Source organism: Fukomys damarensis, unplaced genomic scaffold (assembly GCF_012274545.1).
Source record: "Fukomys damarensis isolate Sample0158 unplaced genomic scaffold, DMR_v1.0_HiC HiC_scaffold_23, whole genome shotgun sequence".
In the NCBI taxonomy this organism is placed as follows: domain Eukaryota; kingdom Metazoa; phylum Chordata; class Mammalia; order Rodentia; family Bathyergidae; genus Fukomys; species Fukomys damarensis.
The window spans coordinates 64,759,725-64,778,348 of NW_022900935.1; the positions used below are offsets into that span (position 1 = coordinate 64,759,725).

General features: G+C 52.6%; 1 protein-coding gene across 4 annotated transcripts in view; it reads right to left on the reverse strand.

Annotated features, from left to right (window-relative positions):
• The window catches only part of Csnk1d (casein kinase 1 delta), a 51,044-nt gene extending 44,400 nt beyond the window's left edge, over positions 1-6,644 (reverse strand). For 2 of the 4 annotated variants that reach the window (XM_033767718.1, XM_033767717.1), the window contains exons 1-2: positions 6,288-6,644; positions 3,577-3,681 (exon numbers count right to left, since the gene is read on the reverse strand). In XM_033767718.1, the coding sequence (XP_033623609.1) occupies positions 3,577-3,616 (40 nt within the window). In that variant the 5' untranslated portion in view covers positions 3,617-3,681; positions 6,288-6,644. The remainder of the gene's footprint in view (positions 1-3,576; positions 3,682-6,287) is intronic. The other 2 variants (XM_010618679.2, XM_010618680.2) reach the window with 1 other exon arrangement.
• Positions 6,645-18,624: the final 11,980 nt, after the last annotated feature.

Sequence of the window (18,624 nt, forward strand, 5' to 3'; positions counted from 1 at the left end):
TTTTTTTTTTTTTTTTTTTTTTTTTTTTTTTGTACCCAGGATCTAACTTGGGTTCTTGCTCTTGCTAGGCAGGTGGCAGAACCACTAAGCCAAATCCCTGGCTCTAAATTTATAATTTCTTGAGACAAAAAAGTATATACACACAAAGCACATCAGAAGGGTTGTTATGGGTCAGGAAAGTGAGTGGATGGAAGGGATGAGGGAGTAAAATATAAATAGATGAAACCAGAGATGGCCTTGTCCTTGGGAATCATGAGCATATTCCACAGCCCAGGGACTGCAGCAGGTTCATTAAGGGAAAGAACAGAACTGGTTGTGTATAGAGAAGGCCAGGGGCCAGCTGCACAGCCGGCTGACTTTCTGCTGACAGCCGTTGAATCCCTCAGGAAGCAGGGGCCTGGCCATTCTGAGGCACCGGCCACATAATCCCCACTGTGAAATAGTGGGAGATGGTTAAAAATAGCCATAAATTGAAATGTCACGATTTAAGAAACACAAATAAAACTAACTTTAGATACCTAGAGAGAGTTGGAAGTATAGAAAGAACAATTAGGAACAATAATATACTCATGAAAAATATGGGCCTGTTAGATCTAAAATTGTCCTAAGCGTCCCTCTCCTGGCATTAACCCTGAGCCCAGAACCTTCCATGGAGGACTGTGCCTGGACCAGTCCCCAGCCATGCAGAGTCAGGCATGGATCAGATGACTGCCTACTTTTTTAAGGCTCTGTTTTCTTGGAAATCCAGAAGTGGTGTGTGTGTATGTGTGTGCAAATGTGCCGTGAGCAGATACTCCTGGCCACAGTTCACCTTGCACACGAGGGCATTCAGATATCCATCTTAGAGTGCCCAAATTCAGCAAATAAAAATACTGTCTAGCTGGGCATGGTGGCACACTCCTGTAATCCCAGCACTCCGGAGGCTGAGGCAGGAGGATCGCTGTGAGTTCGAGACCAGCCTGGGCTACATAGTGAGTTCCAGATCAGTCTCAACTACATAGTGAGACCCTGTCTCAAAAAACAAAATAAAAAAATACCGTCTAGGATGATCACATACAGATGTTTATCAGTACTTCACATAAAAAATTAACATATATACTTTTTAGTAGGTATGTGATATAGACAAATCTATAGGGTCTGACAGGTTCCTAGGCTGTGGGGAAAAAGATGGAGAGTGGCTGCTAATAGATACAGGGTTCTTTCTAGGGCCTGAAAATGAAAATTAGCTATAGGGTACAATCTCCAGGACTCCAATATGCTGTCAACACTGGGCTGCACACTTTATAAGTGTGTTCTGTATTAAGTGCATTGTATCTCATCAAATTGCTTACAAGTGTCCCCAGGGCCTGCTGTGTTGGTGTACATCTTTAATGCCTGCACTCTGGGGGGCTAAGGCAGAAGAATCAAGTCTGAACTTAGTCCCCGCAGTTTAGGGACGCAAGGAGATACTGTCTCAATAAATTTTTAAAAGGGCGTGGGGGTTGCAACTGAGTGCAAAAGCCCTGGGTTCGAGTGCCAGCATCAATAAATGCATGAATGAACTGAGTGTCCCCGGGCATCCTATGTCCTACCTGGCCATGCCTCCTGCCCTTGGGGTCGGGGCCAGATGTGCCTGCAATTGACTGCCAGGGGCCACACAGCCGGGCTTTCTGTTAGTGACAACCAGAGTCACCTGATTCTGTCACCAGCACGCGAAGTGCGTGACCCTCTAAGTCAGGACCCCAGACCCACTCGCGACAAGAAAGGTCGGCGCTCTGGGGTCTTCTGGGCTGACAATCACCCACGACGCCCGCCACCCGACCTTTGGTCGGAAGTTTTCGATCCCAGGGGCCTTTCCTAAGAACACTTCTTCGCCACTCGGAGCTCTGCACGCCACAAGACTGGGTTCGGCTGATGACCTCGGGAACCTAACACAGAACCCACTCGCCGAGCCTCTCCTCCCAGCCCGGTTCCACCGGACATGCACACAGATCGTGTCTCCGTCGCGATCCCGAAGACCCGAGCCTGTTGTTCTGTGATTGGCCAGACGACATCATGTGTCTGGAGGTGGAGGCTCAGGTCCGAGCAGTCCTGGCTACGGCGGCCCGGAATGGGCAGCCCCGGGCCCCGCTGGGGGTTGGGGCCCGTGGGTCCTCTATGCCGCTCGGGCTCCAGCGAGGAGACCCCGCGGGGTGACGGATGAACCTGTAGACTCTCCGGCTGCAAGGCCCAGGCTTAGACGGAAAGCGCAGGCGACCCCAGTCCGTCTCCCTTGTCGCGGGTGGAGGTGTGGGCTGGGGCTGCACACTGGCCGCGTTCAGACGTCCCTTGCCTGCCTGCCGCAGTGGCGCTGGGTGGTGCCAGGCTTTGCGGCTTTCTTCCTAGTAGCCATCCTAACGGAGAGGAAGCAGTCTCCCACTAGGTTTTAATTCGCTTTATCCTGATCGCTAGTGAGCTGAGCACTTTCTTCTTTTGAGCGGAGCAAGGGTCTGGCCCACCTCGCCCCGCCAGGGCCACCAGCACGCTAGGCAAGCGCTCCACCGCGAACCGCGTCCCCAGTTTCAGACAACTTCAAAGTTGGGTCCTTTCAACTCTCCCCTCAACAGTGGCATTTAAAAAATTTTAACATTTATTTATTTATTTATTTATTTTTGTTACCAGGGATCGAACTAGGATCCTTAAGCTTGCAAAGCAGGCGACCCAGCCACTGAGCTAAATCCTGGGCCCCTTAACATTTATTTTTTTTAATTGTCAAAAATTGTATAAATTTATTATGTACATGTTTTGAAATATCTATACGTTGTGGAATGACTAGGTCAAACTACTTAATAGGGACTAGCTCGTATATCATTTTCTATGATGCAAGACACTTAAAAACATTCTTTTGGTACTCTGCAATAATATAATATATTTAAGGTTGTGTCTGCTTTACTTCACTTAACATTATGGTCTCAAGGTGCATCCATGTTCCTACAAATGACTCAAGTTTATCTTTCTTTATGACAGAGTGGTACTCTATTGTGTATAAATACATTTTCTTTACCCGTTTTTCTGTTAATGTATGTATGGTTTCTCTTGTAAGAGAAACCTAAAGTAAAAATAAAGTGCAAAATAAAACACAACTAGAAGTAGGGAGGTAGAGCGTTCTCAAAGAGGAAAGGCATCAAGAGATGGAGAAGAGTTTAGGGAAGGGAGGGAGATGGTATAAAAAAAGGAATTAGGATGTGTTATGTGCATGTACCAACTACATAAACATGTACAGCAAACATTCCAAAAAGTGGGGGAAGGGATCAAGAGATGGGTGGAGGCAAGGGAAAAGGAATTAAGATGTGTTACATACACATACCAACTTCCCACAAGGAAAATTAACATGTACTACACACATGTAGTAATAAAATAGAAAAAAGTTTAAAAACTTTTATACCTTGTCACTCATTAACTATAGTCATACAATAGGCTCTTGACATGTTCATCCTATGGAACCAAAATTTCATGTCCTCTAACCTGTATCTCCCCAGCCCAACTCCCTAAGTGTGTAGTAATCCCCATTCTGCTCTCTACCTCTGAATTTAACCGTTTGAGACTCTGTGTCTGTACCTGTTAATCCTGAGGTCAACATCACTGGATTAAGAGGCATCTAGGACATTGGCACAGCATGCTCCGGGTGTGTCTGGGTGGGTTTTGGAGGTGTGGTCTTGGGTACTGAAATGGAAAGAACAAAGGACAAAGCAGACTGATGGTCTCAAAGCTGGGCAGAGGCCCACAGTCTCAAAGCTGACAGTCTAAGGCTTGCCCCTCCTGCCAAACCCACGAAGGTCACTGTGCCCTGAAGATGAGCTGCTGAGACACAGCTCCCTGCCTCCCTATGTCTTAGAGGTAAACTGTAAAAGCAACATTACCTCCACCTCCCTACCCTGTGCTAGGTTCTTCCGTAAATCCTGCTTGCTCCCCCGCCCTGGCTGGAGACCAGATAAATCTGAGAACAAGTGGAGAACCGGGACTCGGACTCTGGAAGGGGACTTCCGCTGGGCCCGCTAGCTAGCGGATAAACCTGCCTTCCCTTCAGTTCTGAGAGCCACGCTCTTCCTCGGTCTGCCCGCCCTCCCGGGGCCACTTCAGTACTCTATGTGGCTCTTTGGCCATTCCTTTCTGGCTTTGTTGTTTGCCGACTACCATGAACTGAGCACTTTACTCCACTTTGCCCTTCTGCTATGATGTTCCTACGTTGGAGCTGGCCAGCCATGGACTGAATTTCTCCAAACTGAACCAAATTAATCTTCTCTTCCTCTAGGTTGTGGGTGTCAGACACTGTCTCAGCCACAAGAAAGTTAATACAATGCAACATATAAGTGAGGTCATGGACTTTCTGTGTCTGGTTATTTCACTTACTGTGTCCTCCCTGACATCAATGTTGTCACAAACAACAGGACCACCTCCTTTCTCCTCTTGCTCTTTCTTTTCCTCCTCCCCCTCACCCCTTTTTCTTCCTGGTACTGGAAATTGAACCCAAGGTTCTTACAGTGAGTGACATCCCCAGCCCTTTAAGCACTTTTTTTTTTGGTACCAGGGATCAAACTCAGGTCTTTGCGCTTGCGAGGCAGGCGGCACAACCACTGAGCTAAATCCCCAGCCCTAAACATTTTAAAATTTTGATACAGAGCTGTAATCTCAGCACTCAGGAGCCTGAGGCTGGAGGATTGCCTCAAGTTCGAGGCCAGCCTGGGCTACATATCAAGACCCTGTCTCAAAAATTTTTTTCTATTTTAATACAAGGTCTTGTTAAGTCAGTGAATCACTGAGGCTGGCCTTGAATTTGTGTTGATCCTTCTGCCTCAGCCTCCCAGAGTGCTGGGGTGACTGGCAGGTACCACCATGCCCAGCTGGACTTTAAAAAAAACCTGAAATATATATACATGTAATTTTGTGGGGAGTTTGAAGTGTTCTTTTTATCTTACTGAGTTTATTGGAACTTTCTAAGTATACAGTACATTACATTCATGATTGGGATCATGTACCCTTACATAACATATCTTTTATACATATAATCCTAACTTACCTATTCATCTGTTAATGGACACTTAGGTTGATTCCATATCTTGGCTATCATGAATAAAGTAGGGCAGGGGGTATAGTTGAGTGATGATGTACTTATCTTGCATGCATTAGCCCCTAGGTTTGAGCTGCAGCACCCTCTAAAAGAAATGTAATAATTTCACAAATTTCCAGGAGGGCACCTAGCTGAAACGAATGATGAGATGAAAAAGGAATCTTCAAATATCAAGCACTGTGCTAAAAATTCTTGAATAAAATAGCAGAAGTATAGTCTAGTGGAACTACCTCAAATTCTGTGTTGTGAACAATGTTGCCATAGGGATCCAGCTTGGCCTGACTACCGCCTTTGGGTAAAACTGCGGCCCTGTCTGCTAGGTGACCCACATCCCAAACTCTGTCAGACAGATAAAGTCTTTGAGATAGTTGGCTCCACTGTGCCTGGACTATTTCCTAAGTGACCTTAGGCTTGTTAATAGTTTTCAAGGTCAGGTGTGTTCTGGCTGGCTGTGATAGCATATAAGCCCCTTCCTCCTGCTTTGAGGTACAGGTACCCTCTTGTGCTGCCCAAGACACATTTCTGTTTGTAAGTCCCCACTAAATTACACTTCGGGCAGTTTTGGATCTGTGTGTGTCTTTTGTTACATAGCACTTTCCACGGTTGGTTCTCCCTACTCAGATGGGCTTTCCTATTTTACATTTTATCTACCTTTCTGTCTATAAGCCAATTAAAATGTTACACTTGCTAGATATGGTGACACACACCCGTAGTCCCAGGCTAAGCCCTATAATCGGGAGGCTGGGGCAGGAGGATTACTGTGAGGCCAGCCTGGGCTACATAGTGAGTTCAAGGCCAGCCTGAGCTACAGAGCGAGACCCTATCACAAAACAAAAACAAAACAAAACAAAAAATAAAATGTTACATTTGAGGGACTGGGGTGTAGCTCAGTGGTAGAACATTTGCTCAGCATGCTGGAGGGCCTGGGTTCAATTTCCAGCGCAGCAAAAAAAATGCGATGTATGAAAAAGCGTAACTTCTGATTTCTGTCTCTGGATGCAAACGTCAGCTGAAGAGACACTGAGTGCCTCTACCCTGGTCTTGGAACTCTCACCTCCGTGCTCCTGCCAGCAGCATTCCCAACTATGATCCTCACAGGTCTTCCAGGGTACAAAGAGAACACTAGGTCACTTTTGTTTTTCTGGTGGAAGGAAACGCATGCTGGTATGATCTAAGGTGTGAGGGCGGGCAGGGGTCTCACCTTATGCATTAGATTTCCAGGGTTCCATCACCCCAGGGATTCTCGTATCACTGCTTTCAGTTGTTCCCAACTGTGCTCACCGTGACTGGAACGTAGGAAATCAGAGAACCGCTAGCGTCCCCCTGAAGGGTGACTTCTCCTGTGGTCTTGGTCTTCAGAGTACAGCGGAGTCTTGCATTTGCTGCCCCTAATGGCAAAGAAGCACGACAGAGGAAGGAGCAGAGACAGCAGCTGCCGTAGGCTGCTGGAGGACAGCTGACTTCCCACCAGGTGAGTCATTCGCTGAAGGGACACCACGGGGAGGGTTCCCACACAGCTCCAGACGCTCACGTAACTGGAAGGACTGTGTTCGTATCCCGTCTTTCATGACGCGTGTTGGAATCATATTGGAACCAAGTGCAAAGAGTTTTCTGAGCTTAAATCCTTAAACTTTCCAATGAAGATTTTCATATGCTTTTGTGAATTATAAGCTGAGTTAAAATGTGCAAAAGCAGGACCCTCTTTTCTGTTTGCTGCCACACTGAGGGACAGCTCTCTCAGGGCCAGTGCAGTGGGTCCCCTCAGGTCACTCCACAGGGTACCTGGGCAGGAGCCGTTCAGTCCAACCTGAGTGGCCATGCAAGGCTGGGCGGAGGTGGGGGAGCCCCTCAGGGCCAAGGTCAGCTGCTCTGAGTGAGGGTATCCAGGAAGCACACAGTAGTGAGGTGGGGGTGGGAAGAGGCTGGGCGGGGCTCCTCTGAGCCCTTCCGGAAACCGCAGGGTCTGCTGGGACTTGGCCTCCTGCCAGAAGAGGTGGTTGTTTCCTCTACGTGGGCCTGTTGTGCTGTGTCACTACCAAGGATGTTAGTTTTGACAAGCTGGCTTCTGTTCCGCTGACTGGCCTCAGACAACAGCTACTGGAGGGAGAAATGACATGCGTAGGGAGCTGGAGTGGAGGAGACACTGGGCCCTGTGGCAAGGAAACAACCACTCAGCCTTAACCACACATGCCAGGGTTGAAGGGCTGAGTCTGTGCTGTAGTCCAGAGCTGCAAGGACAACTGCTCCCCATTCTGCAGAGCCCCATCCTTGCCCCTGCAGGCCGCCTGAGCTGGCCAGTCACCCTAGCAGGAGGCCGCCTGTGGAAGACCCTCCCCAGGGCACAGCTGCATATGAGGCTCTGGAGGTGGCAGGCTACCTGGTGGGGACAGTGTGAGCCCCCTGCTAATGCGACCAGGGGTGCTGGCTGGGTGAGGACACAGCGTGAGGGTGTCGTCAAGGCCAGGACGGCACCCAGGTGACTGAGGCCCATGGTGGCCAGCCTGAGGAGAAGTAGGTCCCGGGACCCGGGGGAGTCTGGGCAGAGCTGCACAGCCGGGCCTATATTTTCACTTCTGCAGGACCAAGGCCAGAGTGTAGGGGCCAGTGCTCAGTGGAGATGCGATTGGAAGAGAAGCCCTAGAGGTTTAGTGCTCCTCTGTGGGGTCGGGACTTGAACACCGGGCCCGGTGCGTGCTGGCAAGTCTTCTGTTGCGGGGCTACTCTCAACCCTCATTTTTATGACAGACCCGAAAGCCCAGAAAGTCTCAGTGAGAGGAGGGCCTGGCTGGAGCTCCCAAGGACAGGGCATGGGAGTGCAGTCCTCACTGGAAGATGAAGATGAGGCAGTGAGGCTCGGAGGTGTTGTCCGGGTGGTGTCAGGGTCACTCAGAGCAACCAGTGCCCCAGAGGCACTTAGGGTCCATGGCAAATGGGGGGCTCAGAAGGTGACCACGGCCGGCCTTGGGGACAGGAGCCTGCGGCCCTGGAAGGCAGCCTGGGGCTCCAGGCTCCAGTTGGAGGTGATCTTGGCCGGCCCTGGAGCCCAGAGGTGAATGCAGCCTCTTTCCTGCTCCTCCCTCAGCCCCATGCTGGAGCCTGTTCCCTACAAAGATTCCCAGGAGCTTTCCAGCAGCTAAAGAAAATAAAAACAAACCTGGAGGAAGTCCCTGGCAGAGATTCAAACAGCAGAAAGGGACAGGATGGGAGGTCGCAGTGGCCTTTTCTTCCCCAGAGCAGTGCCTTCTGGAGCTTCGGAGCCAAACAAGCTGGAGTCAGTGCCTGTGAGCCCCCACCCTGCTTAGGACATGCCTTACCCTCTGGCTTGGGGCTCACTCTCCTCCTCTTGCCCTCCTTTCTTGATTTTCAGGCAGTGGAGATATACAGGAGAGAATGGAGGAAAAACTTCTTGCCTCTGTCCTGTTGTGCAAAGCTCACCAAGGCAGCATCCTGCAGTTCCCCCTGCCTTTCTCCTTGGTAAGCACTGGCTCGCCATGTTTAAGGGGGCTGTCTCTGCTCTGCACTGTCCTGCCGCCAGGGGGCAGGCAGCCCTTCTCAGAGCTGCAGCCGGGTCGCACTCTGAGGGCGGGCCTGGTTCCGGCTCCTGAGAGACAGAGTCCATAGAGTCCCAGCCCTGGGGGAACCTGCTCAGCCCCTGCACTGCAAGGGGTGTTGCTCTGAGAAACCATCTGGGAACCTGTTCTGGGGGGTAAGGGTAGGCAGGGGCTGGCCCAGGGTTCCAGTGCGAGAAGGGGAGGGAGCTCCATGCAGGTCACAGCCCAGGCTGACGAGCCCCTTGTTCAGATCCTTCCTCAGAGCCTTCGGTCTGCACAGAGCCACTCTGCCTGGCTCAGACATCTGGGAATGAGAGGGTGGCTGGGATGAGATGGGCAGCGCCCAGGGTTCTGGGCACAGGCACAGGCAGACCAGGCAGGGGGAGGGCAAGATGGGCAGGGGGAACAGAGGGTGCCAGGAGCAGCAGGTGCCATGCATGGGAGAGCACAGGGCGGGCTCTCGGGGGAAGGGGAGGCTTTCCAGGCTGGGTGTTGGGGTGGAGGAACAGAAGAATGAGGCCACAGCACACAGTGTGACAGCAGGAAAGGGGCAGCCTGCCTCTGACCTGGTATGGGAGCCGAGAGAGAGGTCCAGGCAGGGGTTCTAGATCCTGGGGCATACAGGACAGTCCACCCTCCTTCCCACATGGCCATGTGTGACAGGCCGGAAGGAAGGTGTGTCGGGACATCGCTGAGGCCCTGGGCCGGGCGTGGCAGTGGCAGGAGTAGTGCTGACTCCCGAGGCTGACCACTGATCTCTGGCCCTGGGGCTGCCCAGCTCAGCAGGGGACAGCCCCTAGGAGGGGAGGCAAGCTCCAGGGCATGGTGTTACAGATGGCCAAGTTAGGCAGAAATACTACAGACAGCCAGACAGGGCTGGGCGCTCCAGGGAGTCAGTGCAGAGCACATCACAACAGTGGCTGGAGGCGCATCTGTTGGAGGCCAGTCTCAAGGGGCCAACACGTCTCCCCGAGGGGTAAGCAATAAATTGACAATTATACTGTAAGTGACATCACCTGGTCCAATAAAGTATAGGTAGAAATCAGTCACCCAGGTGGGAGACCAGGACCTCCTGATCCATCCCTTCCTAAAAGGTCCTAGCTTTTTCCACGCACACTTGCTACATGACCTGCTTCCTCACTGGATCGATGTTACCTTAGCAGCTGTACTTGTAACCTTACTGGTTGATCATAGTTTTGACCCATGTTGTACTCACCTCGTAATTTTGCTCTATTTAACTTCCTTTGAGAAGTGTGCTTCTTTGTTTTTTGGTACCAGGGATCGAACTTGGGACTTGGCGCTTGCAAGGCAGGCAGCAGAACCACTGAATTAAACCCCCGGCCCGAGAAGTGGGCTTGTTGACAACCCGCTTCTGGGTCCACTCCTGTCTCTCAGGAGCTATCTCTCTCAATACATTTTTCTACTCTTAACCTCAGGCATTCCTCAGAATTCATTCTTTGATTTTGGGGAACATAAAGTTGGCGTATCTGACATCTAGCAGGTTGGGAGTGACACTTGCCCACCCCTGCATCAGACAAATGCTGAAGTCCTACCCAGACTCAGCCTGGTTTCCGGTGAGGCCCCACCCCTGGTGCTTAAGGCAGAGGTGGTCTTTGTGTTGCCACGGCTGAGGTGAGCCTGTGGTCTGTGGCCTCTGCTCCATGAGCAGGGACCACCTGGTGCAGCAGACTCAAGATAAAGGTCATTTCCTTCGGTGGGCAAGGTGTGGCCTCACCTTTCTGCTCTGCAGCCCTTTTGGGTGAGAGTGTGGGTTCTCCATCCCCTGCTGTTCCAGTGCAGCTCTCTGCCTCCAGGGGCCCCTCTCTGGGCATTAAATGAATCACCCATGGCCCAAAGTGGGAGGAAAGGGGTGTGGAGCTCCAAACCCTCTACAGCCAGTGTCGAGTCAGTGGGGTGTGCACTGGGTGGCCCGGGTCCCTTTTGTCTTTCATTTCTAGAATGGGTGTCATGGCTTTTTGTTGTTCTGTGCTGAGCTGCCTGGCACAAGTAGGTGCCCACTGAGATGAGGATGACGGCATGGCACCCTAGAATCGAGGTAGATGAAGACAGAAATGGGGCCTCCCCTGACGTCTGACGCACAGCTTGGTGAGCCGAGGGTTTCCAGGGCCTCTCTAAGCAGAAGGGACCTTCTGGAGGCTGATGGCAGACACAGGTGACAGGACAGGTGCCTAGGCGTGCAACCTGAAGGTCGCTGCAACATGGCCAATCCAGGGCTCTTTGGGGATGGAGGCTTTTCCAACTGGGGTCCCAGGTGAGAGAAGGGACCAGGGCCCTGGTGCCTGGGGCTGGTGGCTGCCTGGTCCCTGACCTGGCCCCTGCTGTGTACCCAGGCCCTCTACCAGCTTTCACAGGTCTAGGTGGGCCCACACAATGGCTCTCACATGACCCTCCTGGTCCTCCAGGGGAGCTGTCAGGTCACCCAAGGGTGCACAGAAGCCTAGGGCTCCTGGGTGGGGGCAGCTGCCACTGAGGTGTGCAGTGCGGCCAGGCAGGCCAGGCAAGAGTGACGAAGAGTGACAGGCCGGCGGCTGCCTTGCCTGGACTTGCAAACATGACATTGGGACCTGCACAAGGACAGGAGCTGGAAGCTATCCCCCTGCACCACTCCGCTGCATCTCAAAGCTCACACAAGGAATGCAGTGGCCTGCATCTCAGCCACTTAACCCTGGCTGACGGCATGTGTTCTACTGCTGTTGGAGCCCCGCTCCCTGCTCCCCTCCCTGAATGGGTTTTGGGGGGTCCTGAGGCAGAGATGAGGAGCCCCTGACCCACCTGAGCGAAAGCATCTCCACGGGGTACTGGGGCCCTCCCAGAGGAAGACTCCCCTTCTCAAGTCGCTCATGGGGTGAGGATCAGGTGGCCCTGGCAGACAGGCATCTTTGGACCTTGATGTCCAGGCCTGAAGGGTGAGGTGGCAGCTGGGCCCCAAGCTCAAGGCAATCTGTTAGAAGCTGGAGACTTCTGCAAAACAGAAAGTCCCATGGCCCAAGCAGGGGCTGGCGGGGGATGCTACTAGAAAGAGAGAACGGGGCTGGGGTCTCATTAGGGTGGGGAGTCCTGCTCAGCAGGGAGGGTTCCCAGGAAGTGGGGGTACCTGATAGAGGCCCCAGGCCAAGGGGACTGATGTGTTTGGGATGTGCTTCTGGGCACTGAGCTTCAGGGGAGACAGCAGGTACCCCCAGAGGGCAGGACGCAGCCTCACACCCCCCACCCCAGATGCAGGAAGCAGGGCCTCAGCAGCACCTGCCCCTGGCCCTGCACCACGGACCTGACCTGAGACAGCAGTCGGGGCCGTGGGCCTGGAGCTTGCCTCTGCTCCACAGCATCTCTCCCAGGTCCGCCTGGCTTGTCACCTGCTCAAGCCTCTGGCATCCACTTCCAAACCTCATGCCAGACCACCCTCTGTCTGTGGGTGAGGAAAGGGGTGGCTGCTGGGCCAGATGCCCACGGTATGGCCACACAGGCTATGCCGTAAGGACAGATCCTGCCTGGGCTTCGGCACCTGGGACCTGGGGAGGCTGGGGACACATCAGTCCCTGCAGGGTGGGCTGGCCTGTCATCTTGCTGGTGACCTATGAGAGCCCAATGGGATCCCCCACCCCTCTTTCTGATATCTTCCTCTGTGATCTATGGTGGATTTGACCTTCAACTCAGGAGGCCCGCAGGCTGCACTGTGAAGCTCAGAGCCCAGGAAGGCCATGAGGGGTCCCCTGCATGATTTTGGGCCGTGGGGGCCTGAGGCAGGCAGGCCAAGCACAGGAACATTTGCTGTGTGTCCTCAGCCTCTAGGTCCCAAGTCACATTTGTCTGAGGGAGGGAGGACACCAGCTTCCTGCAGGTCTTGCCTTGGGCGGAGGGCCTTTTCCTACATACCTCCTGTTCAAATAGTTCTGAAAAACTGCCCCAGGATCTGGTGGAAACTCTACTTCTATAGGGAGGGGATTGGAGTTTTCCGAGGGGACCCTTTCTTCTTAGGGCCATGGGGCCTTGGGTATCCTCGACCACACTCTCCTGGCCTGGGCCTCCGCTCAAGCTGTTTATTAAAGGGGTGGCACCCGTACTCCTGTGGGCCCTTGTGGGGATTAAATATTCATGTAACAAAGTAGCCTAAGAGAGAGGCAGATGCCCTGGGGAGGTGTCTTAGATGCTGTGGGTATGCTGGGGGCATCTGGAAGGGTGGGCCACCTGGTCATAGCCTGGAGACCCCAGGAGGCTCAGGGAGGGACCCGGACAATGACCACCTGAAGCCAGGCCACCCAGGAGTCTGCAGACAGACTGCTGCCTTTGGCCAGGTAACCACCCACCACCCCACGGCCCTTGAGACTGAGGGAGAGCAGAGGGACCAGGAGCCAGGGGCTGCAGGCTGGAGAGGTCTCATCCCATGTCGGAAGGAGAGAGTGAGCAGGGAGTCAGGGCAGCAGGAGGGGGCTGTCATAATGAGGGTTGAGGGGTGCTACGGTGGGAGCCCTGAGAACCTGGTGTTGTTGCAGGCCCAGCCATCCTTCCTGCTCCAACCGCAGCCCGCGGTCGTGAGCCGCAGCCAAGCAGCCACTGTCTGTGGCAGGCTTACATCAGCAGCGCTGCATCCTGTGGGGAGGGGAGGAGGGGGACAGCAAGGGGAATGAGGGACTCTCACAGCCCTGAAGCCTTGCCCAGCCACCGCGCCGCACTCGGCTGAGACCTAGCTGGTGGCTGGTGTCCTTCTCCTGCCCAGGGCTGTCAGAGGCTTCCAGAGCCTGAGCCACTGCACACTCAGCCCTCCCCAGCTCTGTCTCTCCTTTGCAATGTTAAAAAATGACAGGAGGGCTGGGGATTTAGCTCAGTGGTGCTGCCTCCTGCCTGGCAAGCGCAGGACCCGAGTTCAATCCCCTGTACAATAACAACAACAACAACAACAACAAACAAACAAAGACAGGAGGCCCTAGTTCTGGACTGCTTCCTAGGCTGGGTCAACACAGACCAGACCAGTCAGACCAAAGGGAGTCACTCATGCTACCGTCACATCAGCCAACTGAAACTCAGAGGAGGGAGGCAGATCCCACAACATACCTGACTGTTGTACAGGAGACTCTAATCCAATTATGGTTTGCTTGTTTTATGTTTGGTACCAGGACTCGAACTCGGGACCTTGCACTTGTGAGGCTGGTGGTGGAACCACTGAGCTAAATCCCTGGCCCACGAGACTCCAATCCATCCAAGTCAGCACCACAAGGAGGCTCCTCTGCCTTAGCCCCGGAAATGCCGCCCGACTCTCCAGCTTTCCGCTGTTCTCTCTTCTGCCATCCTCACTCACACGGCTTCGCAGAATGGCACTGCCCAGGTTCATGACCTCGAATGAAAATCATCGGCCTACAGCTGAATTTGTCCTAACTTCGGCTCCTGTTAGCATCCTGGCGGTGGCTGCGGGGCAGAGGTGGCCGTGACTGCTGCTCTGTCCCCTCATTTGCCCTCTGCCTACAGGTCAGGGGTTTGAGGTGGGGCCCACACTGCTGCTGCTCGGCTCAGCCGCTGCCTTGCTGATCCGGTCCAGGCTGGGGCATTTAACTCCCTGGTGGGTCCGGGACCCTGGAACCCCCGCCCGGGCCAGCGGGACAGGTGGGGCCCTGGCTCTGCTCCTGTCCCTGCGATGTCCTCACAGGCCCAAGTCTGAGCTCTCCTCCTGTCACAGGTGAGCTGAGCCGCGGTCGACGCCACCCCGCCACGGCACACCCGAAACGTATCATTGTCTTCATGCCCTCACACTGTCTGCACCACGCACTGCTGTCCTGGGCGGGGTTCCTGCCCGACACCGCCCCGTCCGCAGCCAGAGAAACGCCGTGGCACACTCAGCCTGGTCAGCATGCTCCCTGCCAGCCCCTCCTGGCCAGCCCGGCTCCCCCGTTCTACCTGTCCCACCATCCCTCCCTTCTGCTCTCAGGCCTTTGGTCTGCAACAGGTCTCCAGTCTCCTAGAAGACCCAACCCCAACACCTTGGCCCTGCTGTCCCTTACCTGGATACTCTGTCCAAGCATCCCTGTGCTGCCCATGGCTTCCCTGGGCCCAGATGTTGGGACCTCCCTCTCCCTGTGCCTCGGAGCTCTTGCTGCTGCCCAGCACCTCAGGCATCTCCATCCAGGCTGCCCGCGCCATCGTGGGGACAGGCCTGAGTGTGTTTGCTCTGCCCTCAGGCATGAGCAGAACAGGTGCTTAGTCTGTATTCCTCCAGTGAACTGAAAGCCACTCATCTGGCTGAATAGGAACCCACCCACCTCATTCAGAGACTCTAACCTGGTTTTCCGTTGCCCTGGCCATTCCTCAAGCAGGGGCTGGCTTATTCCTCAGCTGTTAGCCACTCCTACCCCTGGGAGGGCCCAGAGCTGACTACCACAGCCTGAGCCCATGAGGCCATGGGATAGGGGATGGGGCCATCTCAGGCCTGCCCTGGGCTCATGGCCTACAGTGGACACTCTGGGGAGCAGCAGGATGGTGGGGTCCCAGAGGTGGGACGGGTGCTGCACCCCCACCAGGGCCTGGAGTCTGCCAGTGCAGTGCCCAGCATGTGTAGAGCTCAGGAGGGGTCCCTGCCCCCATACACTGTGGCCACCTGCCTCCTGACTCCTGATCCTAAGACTTCGCCACTCACCGGGTCAGGGAGGTGTGGAATTCGCTGAGGACGGTGGGACTGTGATGGTCCAGATTGCTGTCTGCTTCCATCGAGCTGACCGGAGCACTTCCGGGGCCTGGCTGCAGGCCCTAGAACTGGGCATGGGTGTAGCTGGGTTTAGTGGGATTTATTATTATGAGTATGCAGTTGCTCCTGGATTCCTGGAGTAATTTCTGAGCTGTCTGAAGAAAGGATGGTGCACTGGGTTGAATTGCGTACCTGTCGCTAATTCACGGCTACCAGAAGGGGTGAATGAGACCGTATCTGGACACAGGGTCTAGGCCGATGTGGCGCGTGAAGGTGAGCCCACTGCTTGGGTCTAAATTCCAATCACTTGGCATCCTTACGCCAAATGAGCCATCTGGGCTCAGACACCAATTTGGGAGGAGCCACCTGTTGAGGGAAGCAGGAGCCGAACCTGCTGACACCTCCGTTTGAGAGTTCTGGTGGGCAGAACTGGGCGACTATAGGTTTCTGTTGTTTGAAGTCCCGGAGTTTGTGGCCAGTTCTTCTGCAACCTGGGGGAATGGGCAGTCTTTCAGGTGCACTCAGCCCTGAGGCCAGCTCGGGCTTCCCGGAGGCCCAGGTCTGAGGATGGGCTGAGAGTGCCTGGGTCCTCGGGTGTGGCACCAGGATAAGTGGTGCTCCCGGAGGGACTTGAGCTGCGTGGAGTGTGTGGGCTCTGTGAAGCTGCTGGAGAGGTTGGGGCTTCAGAGGCTGGGGCTCAGCACACATGGTGATGAGGATCCTGAGAAACAGCATTTTCTGGACTCCCTGCGCCAGTCATGAGTGCTGCCACGTGTCCCGCATCCCAGTCTGCAGGCCAGGCCTTAGACGAAATGCCGCTCTCCCCTTCCTAGAAGATGACATCAAAGCAATGTGGTCACCGAGCGATGCAAGTGGGGGGATGGAAGTCGGGAGGAAAAAACAGAATTGTAGGTGGTACCACTTACTTTATTGTTATTAATCATTTTTGTTGGTACTGGGGATCAAACTCAGGTCCTCATGCTTGCAAGGCCAGTGGTGGAATCACTAAGCTAAATCCCCGGCCCTCCATTTACTTTAGAATACTGTTATTTCTTGGATATTTTCATATTTTTTAAAATTTAGGATTTCCTTTCTCAGCCTAAATAAATATTCACTTTGTATACAATTTTATGCTCGTAATTCTGTCTATGTTCTTGAAGAGCCCCTTCCGTTTACCTTCCTTTGAGGCCCACTCAGCTGCACTGCTGCCTCCCCGGGGTCCCCGCGCTGCCCCAGCACTGAGACGTCAGGCAGGCGCGGGGTCGGTGGACGAACACAGACGGAGCTGAGCGGTTACCTTTGGTGGTGGGGTCGAGAGGTTTTTATTCTCCTCTTCACATGTTTCACAGTGTCATTCTTGACAATAAACGTGCTTCCTTGCTTCCATAAATTAGACAAATACACCCATTTTTTGCAGCCCGAGCGTTCCGTCTCTCCTCCGTCACGGTGCAGACCCGGCCGCCCAGAGTGGCTACTGTTCGAGGGACACAGGCTGCGGGGCTGGGAAGGGTGGGATGGGAGGAACCCGGGAGAGGGCGGGTCTTCCCGAGAGCCAGTTATCCCTGCTGGGGGGGCTCTCCCACGCACGCACGCACGCACGCACGCACGCGCACTCGGAACTCTTCCTCCTGCGCGGGGAGAGATCTGTGGAGCTTGTTTGGCTGTGGCCACTCGGTCCTTGGCTTGGGCCGCAGAACTTCCAGGCTAACTTATAGCCCCCCAACATCCTCAGAGGCCTACGGCTAGCTTACCTCTACCTTAGTACAGCCGTGCTGCTGTTCTGTGGTTACTTGCTTTTCCTTTACAGGAAAAATAAATAAAACATTCTTACCTGTGACCTTCTTGGGTTAGAAGTGCAACTTTTCTGTGTATCTAGTCACAGTAAATGAGCTGTGACTTTTTGTTTTTGAAGCAAAACATTGATTGGTATATTTAAAATATCCATAGTGATCACATTCATCATAGGGAATTAGTACCTGTACATGATATATCTTGCTTCTTTTTTTCATTCCCCCCTTCTTTCAACCCCTTTCCCTCCTTATTTACAAAAGCTTTGTTTCCATTTTTCCTTCTCTATTTTCTTGTCCCATCTTTCCTTTCCCCCTCTTGTTCCCCTTCTCATTTGAACATTTTCTTCCCATTTTCCAATATCTATTATACTTTTTTTGTTTTGTTTTGTTTTTTGAGACAGGGTCTCACTATGTAGTTGAGACTGACCTGAAACTCACTATGTAGCCCAGGCTGGTCTTGAACTCACAGCGATCCTCCTGCCTCAGCCTCCCAAGTGCTGGGATTACAAGCGTGTGCTACCACACCCAACTCTATTAAACATTTTATAATAGTCCTTATTTCCACTTTTGGTTTCTTATGCCAGAAAAACAATACAGTATTTATTTCACTTAAGAGTATGGCTTCAAGGTGCAACCATTTAGCAATAAATGTCTCAAGTGCATCCTTCTTTATAGGACAGTAATACTCCATTGTATAAAAAAACTACATCTTACTTTTTTGGTACCAGAGATCAAACTCAGGACCTTGCACTTGCGAGGGAGGTGGCAGAACCACTGAGCTAAATCCCCCGGCCCACATCTTCTTTATCCATTCATCGGTTGATGAGCATTTAAGCTGTTTCCAAGATTTAGCTATTACAAACTGTGCCATTATAAACATGGGTGTGTATATATCACTGTGCTAGGGTGCTTTTAATTCTTTTGGGCAGATGCCAAGAAGTGGAATAGCTGTGTGGAATGAAACCTCTAGTTTCAGTTTTTGAGGAATCTCCACACTGATTTCCACAGTGGTTGCACCGGTCTACACACCCACCAACAGTGGAGAAGGGTTCCTTTTCCCCCACAGCCCCACCAGCATTTGCTATTGGTTGATTTCTTGATAACAGCCATTCTTTCTGGAGTGAGATGGAATCTCAGCATTGTTTTAATTTGTATCTCTAATGACCAGTGATGTTGCATATATTTTACATATTATTTGCTGTTTATATTTCTTCATCTGAGAAATGTCTTTCATTTCAGATGCTCATTTTTTAAATTGAGTCTTTAAATTTGGGGGATCTGATTTTTTGAGTTCTTTATAAATTCTAGATAATAGTCTTTTGTCTAGGGACAGCTGTAATTTTTTTTCCCCACACTGTTTCTTCACTTTCTTGGTGGTTTCTCTTGCTGTACAGAAAGAAGCCTTTTAATAAGATGAAATCCCAGTTGTTGATTCTTTGTAATATTTCTTGTGCAATCAGGGTTTTGTTCATGAAGTCTTTTCCTGCACCATAGTCTTTGGAGTTC